Source organism: Octopus bimaculoides, chromosome 11, assembly GCF_001194135.2.
Source record: "Octopus bimaculoides isolate UCB-OBI-ISO-001 chromosome 11, ASM119413v2, whole genome shotgun sequence".
Lineage (NCBI taxonomy): Eukaryota > Metazoa > Mollusca > Cephalopoda > Octopoda > Octopodidae > Octopus > Octopus bimaculoides.
In genome coordinates, this window is record NC_068991.1 from 10,875,079 (window position 1) to 10,881,719 (window position 6,641).

At 36.0% G+C, this 6,641-nt stretch overlaps 1 protein-coding gene across 4 annotated transcripts in view; it reads left to right on the forward strand.

The window, feature by feature from the left end:
• LOC106874024 (transcription factor mef2A-like) overlaps positions 1-6,641 on the forward strand; it is a 115,536-nt gene that overhangs the window by 40,695 nt on the left and 68,200 nt on the right. For 2 of the 4 annotated variants that reach the window (XM_052971500.1, XM_052971499.1), the window contains exon 2: positions 4,108-5,849. In XM_052971500.1, the coding sequence (XP_052827460.1) occupies positions 4,511-5,849 (1,339 nt within the window). In that variant the 5' untranslated portion in view covers positions 4,108-4,510. Of the gene's footprint in view, positions 1-2,445; positions 2,881-4,107; positions 5,850-6,641 lie in introns of those variants that run through there. The other 2 variants (XM_052971498.1, XM_014921584.2) reach the window with 2 other exon arrangements.

Sequence of the window (6,641 nt, forward strand, 5' to 3'; positions counted from 1 at the left end):
TATATATATATATATATATATATATATATATGTATGTATATATATTTATTTATATATATATATCACATATGTGTGTATGTACATAATGTGTGTATTTATATATGAATGGATACGAGTGTGTATTATTAAACTTCATACAACCAGTTGTTAACTTGTATGATGTACACACACGCATGCGCTCTCTGTGGCATATTCACCTACACAAAACATCAGGTTACCTGAGACAAATATATTCATGCGTTATACAATATACACAAGCGCACATGCAGCAATTAAGTAGGTGTGCCGTTGTGCAACGAACTGAAATCATCTTGGGGGCAAAGTCTCCCTTCTTGGGGGTAACGAAAAGGTTTGGTGCATTTGTCATTATTTATAAAGAACGCAGATTGTTTTTCTCTCCCCACCAAGAAAGGGATTTTTGCCCCACTAAACGACATACCTACGTAATTGTACTTTTTTCGCAATAAACAACACTTTCGTTCAACGCAGGTCTCTACTAGTTCTCGTTGAATTCTGTTCGTGTCTGTCTATCTATCTATCTATCTATCTATCTATCTATCTATCTATCTATCTATCTATCTATCTAACTGTCTGTCTGTCTGTCTGTCCGTCCGTCCGTGAGTGTTGAAAATGACGTCTACATATCGGCGACATTGTGAGTAAAATGTGTGTATATGTAAATGTATATATGTATAATGTGTGTGTGTGTGCATATGTATATGTATATATGTATAATGCGGTGTATGCATGTGTATATGTATATATATGTATAATGCGTGTGTGTGTGCATACGTAAATTTATATATGTATAATGTGTGTATGTATGTATGTATGTTTGTGTAGTTATGCGTCTGTGCGTGTGTGTAAAACTTTATTTTCCTGTAACTAAGTAATCGTTGTGTTTATAATAGTATTCACAACAAAGTCGTTTTCCTCACGCCCCACAAAAATGAAAACTGACGTGTTCAAACATTCACACACACATACATAGCTACACACACACACATACACACACAGAGTCCTGATAACACAATGTATGTTCATATACCCATCTATCTATCTTTGTATTTTCCCCTGTAGCTGTATCTCCCTCACACACATACATACACGCATATACACACACTTTCTATGACTTGTCACCATTTATCTATCACATAACATACACACACACACACACATACTAGCATACACATGGAGTATCGTCGGCGCGTGGACTTGTTTAAACTCATTAGTTCTCCTCCTCCTCCTCCTTTCTCTGTTCCGTCTATTTCTCCCTCCTACTTCTGTCATATATCTTTTTTCCGTCTTAAGTTTCACTCTCACTCTTACTCCAACGAATTCCTCACTCCCACCCAACCTCACTTCCTCTTTATTCATAAACACACACACACACAGAAACGTACCGTATATATGATGTTTATCAGGCGTGTGTATGTATGTATGAATGAACGTATGCGTATATATAAATGTATGTATATGTATAGATGTATGCATATATATATATAAATATTCATGTAAAGTATGCGTGCATGTTTGTATGTGTACACACAGACACACACACGTGTGTGTATAATCAAAGGACACTGTCCTGGGGAAAGGGTAGGGCGAATCTATGTAAACATATATCTGGAAGATTCTGATCTGGTGGCATACACACACTCAAACGTACACAAACAAAAAATTACGCGCGCACACTAGTATACATACGCATGCGCGTACGCCGAAGTTAACTTAAGACACACCCACAAGACATGCTTGCACTCACACACACACAGAGCGTCAATCGTTTTTGTGTACATAGCTACACATGTGCGTATGTTTACGCACATATAATACACGCATGTGTTTTACCTTCGTCTCTTTCGATCTTTCCGTCTGTCTGTCTGTCTGTCTATCTGTCTGTCTGACGGACAGAAGAAATACTGTTGCACTCACGCGCATGTAACACACATCCATAAACATGCACACACACACAAAACAACGCGCTACACATCAGTAAACAAACGCATGACATTACCATACGCACGAACACTCTCTCTCTTTCTTTCTGTCTCTGTCTCTGTCTGTCTCTCTCTCTCTCTCACGCGCACGTACATATACACACAACCAGAGAGGGGTACAGAAATATGTGCAATTACACATATACATATACACTTATATACACACACACTCACTCACATATACGATGTATACCACTGTAATAAGCAATATACCATCGCTAAATAGCCTATTCCCGCTCACTCTCACTTCCCCTCACACACACACACACACACACACACATTCACACACACACACGCACACACATACAAGAGGTACCGCGGCAATAAGCATCACCACCACCGCCACCACCACCACCACCACCACCACCACCATCATCGTAATAAGCACATCACTGCCACCACCACTCTATAGCTCTTACTCACATCTGATGACGTAATATTTTATTGTTATTTATAGCGTTCCCTACCAATCTGGTTTCATTTGTGATAAGATATTTGTTTGGGAAACTTCTGAGGAAGAAGAAAAAAATAAAAGAAAAACCTACGAGAGAAGCATATATTATCATATATATATATATATATATATATTTACATTTTTATATTATCTTACAAAACATAAACCTACAATTATATTTATATTTATAAAAAAGTGAAAGAACAATACATGCAATATACATATTATAAAGCGGATAACAAGAAAATAATCACAACATACAACTGAACACCTATTTATTTGTATTTATGCACACGCTCTAACTGGATTTAAAAGGAAAGTTTATTGAAGTTGCGCGGACTTGTTATGATTTTAATTTAAAGGGGGAAAAAAAAAGTAAAGTGACGTTTTTGGTAATATATTCTACAGAAATCCAAGGATATAAAGGTACATACAAAAATCTCTTCTTGTAAAAGCTTTTACATATGAAAAAAAGAATGCTTTTTTTTATATTTCGTATGAAAAAAGTTTTCTTTCTACGTTAAAGATATTTTTTTTATCGCCAACATGTATTAATTACAATTATATGTTATCATATACGCGTAGTTTTTTTGTTTTTGTTTTTACTTTAAACTATATCTCCAGTTGATTTTTTTTTTACTTAAAAAACATTATCGCTTACTAAGTTAATCCATATTAAATATTTTCTACACGTATGTTTTTGTTTTAAGCTAATTCTTTTTCGCGTGAAAAAAGTTTTTGCTTTTAATTTAAAAATATAGTTGTTACTAAGTGATAGATACATGTTTTTCAAGTATTTTTTTTAAATCTGAAACTTTTTTTTTTGCTAGAAAAAAGTTATTTTTATTTCGATTTTTTAAGCTTAATATTCGATAAACCCTTTTCACGTTTCATTTTATCTTAAAGCTAAAATTTAAACTATGTAATTAGCAGAGAGAAAGTCAGGCGTAGATAGAGATGGGGAAGCATATACATCGGCGAACAGAAAGAAATTGTTTATTTAGTATATTTTCAATGAATCCAGTTTTATATGTGTTTGTAGACGCTTTTGTGTTAATTCTGTGACGAATTTTAATATTTCTTGGGATGGCTGGACGAAAGTGTGCGAAAAAGAGAAAGAGTGCGAGGAAAAAAATCGAAAACTTAGTAAATAAATCTTTTAGGTTACTTTCGAATTCTCTGTTCACGCTTTGCTGTTTATCGATGCAAAAAAGACAGCAAGAATCGTTTATCGTAGAATTTGTTTACATTTTCTTATCTCACTAATGTTTATGAAAACATACTATGTACAACTTTATGACTTTTAGTCACTGGTCATGCTGGAGCATTAACACACACATACATACACACACATCTATATACGCAACATATATACATGTGAGCAAATACATGGTTTGTTTTGCGATTTTGTTCTATCTCCCCTTCTGTCCTTTTCGTGTGTTTTATTTCGTTTTGCCTTTTTTTTTATTAAAGCAGCTACAATAAACTTATTTTCAATCTGTCACCGATATATTTATTACCGTTTACCTTTCTTCCTTATTTTTTTCTCTTTATCTATCTATTTATCTATGTATCTATCTATCTACCAGCCTGTCTGTCTGTCTATCGATATACCTATCTATAATCTTTCTTTTCTTTTCATATTTCTTTCAGAATACAGAGTGGACCCTGAATAAGAAACAGAAATTGTGAAGAATTCAGTTGGGAAATTACATCATTTTCAACGTTACGCACACAGACTAAATATACTTATTATTATTTACTTGTTATATTTTTGTTTGCCTTTTTTTTTTCATTGACAATTCACTGAAGAGAAAAGAAAAGAAAAAAAGGATTACCACTATTCCATTATTATCAGATTAAAGTTTTCATGTTATTGAACATTGGTTCTTGGCTCTCAAAAAGACAAAGACAAAAAAACTTGTTGCAATATTTGTTTCGCTTCGTTTGACTTACTTTATACTTTTTTTTTGCGGTTTTTGAGAACTTGATATTTAACTAAAAGAACTAAAGAATTAAGTGTGAACATTTTTTTTTTTTGCTTCTTGGTTCAATTATGATGCAATCTGCTCCAATCAGTGAAGAATTATACGATTCACTGAACTCTAACCAAAAACCTACCCAGCCCAAGACAAAAGTTGCCATCGAAGACACAACAATTAGTCCTTTCGAAGACGGTGGAGGCGACGACGAAGACGACGACGACGACGATTCCATTCGGAACTTGTCCAATATGACCCCTTGCACACCCTCGGTGGGATCTTTTGACAGTAGTTACGCTACTGACGACTCCCCTTCTAATATTTCGCCACCTTATCACCATCATCACCACCAACAACAACAACAGCAGAAGGGGGACGAAGAGCATCATCATCTGCAGCAGCAAGAACAGCAGTACAACTTGTTCCAATATAGTCAACAGCAGCAGCAGCAGCAGCAATTTTGTCGCTCTCTCTGCCGCCGTCAGCGCTTCGAAGGACCGCAAAACTATCCCCACCGTTACCACAACCAGCAGCAACACCAGCACTCCCATCCTCCCTACTTCCCGCAGCAGCAGGAGCAGCATAATCATCATCTTCAACAACAGTTCCAGGCTCTGACAATAGGAAATACAACTGCTGCTATCGGTGCTGTAGGCGGAGGCGGAGACGGTGGTGGTGGTGGTCGTCGTCGTGGCCCAGCTGTCATATCGACCAGTTTGTGTAGTGTAGAAAGTATGAGCGATTATTACTCGATGCGCGAGAGAAGTTCGAACGACTTTGACGAAAACGACGGCGACGACGACGACGACGACGATGATGTCGTCGTTGGCGACGATGACGACGAAGACAAAGACGACGACGACGATAATAACGACGACGTCGATGATGTAGACGAAGTGGTAGGCGCCGCTGACGACGATGATGAAGATGACGACGACGTCTTCTCCAAAGACGGAGTAAGTGGAAACAGCGCATTTCCGAGTACGCAACGACACGGCGTGTCTCACAGCCGACCAATACCGATTCGATCGGTTGCCAGAAGAAACAGAACAAATGATTTGAACACGATGAACCACCATCATCACCACAATAACAATAACCACAACAACAACAACAACGGTTCTACTTCTTCTTACGGAAGTCCGAGCAGTTTCCCCATGAGCATGGACCATCATTTCATGGCTAACTTCCGCAACAATTTCCCGCAACATTTCCAAGGACCTCACGGCATGAGTCCTGACTGTTGCCAGGCGGGAAATATTCTGGTATCTTGTAGCTGGGGATCGGAACTACGGCGCACTATCGGAACACAAACCTACCCCATGTTTAGAAGAACCAGCACATTGTTTGGGATTCAAACTCCCTGTCACTTACACAACCAGTCTAGTATCCGTGCAATCATCAGCTCAACAGGTAGGAAAAAAAAACTTTTATTCTCTTTCTTTTGCTGTTCGCTTTTAATTCCATCTTGTTCGCGCTTGTTTTTCCTATCTCTGATTAACTTAACCTCTTAGCATATATATTTTTTACGTGGATATTGAAAAAAAATGTGCTATTTCTTTATTTATTGTTTATTTTGAATTTGTATATAAGGAAGAATAAGTACAGAAATTATTTGGGATCAGTTATGATTTAACATAAAGTTACTTCATAGTTACTATGATAGTTACTAACAGTTAACGATAGAAAAACGGTAATTACATCATGAACGAAGTATTTCTGGTTAGAAATAAGTGACAAATATCTCAGAAAAAAGTGAACGTATATTTTCGTTCAAATATATTTACTAGACATCTCTGAACGAAAAAATACGGCATTTCGTTCATATATATATTTACTAGACATCTCTGAACGAAAATATACGGCATAATATGTTAAGAGGTTAAAAACTAACTAAAAAAAAAAAGAAGAGAAAATAACAAACAGAAAGTAAGAAGTTGAAGAAAGAAAGAAGAAATCAAATATGGGTCGCATGAATGAAAATAGTTTCTGAAAATAGTTGCTAAGCTTAATTTTTTTGCTAAGATTGCATGGTTTTAATTTTACAAATGAGATGTTGAGGCTTACATTCAGCGTGGAAAAACAAAATAAGAAGACAAAATGAGTTTAACTCTGTTTTAAATTTAGAACAAAAGAAAAAAAAAGCGTTGAATGAAACAACGAATGTTATGTGCGCATATATATTATATATATATATATATATAT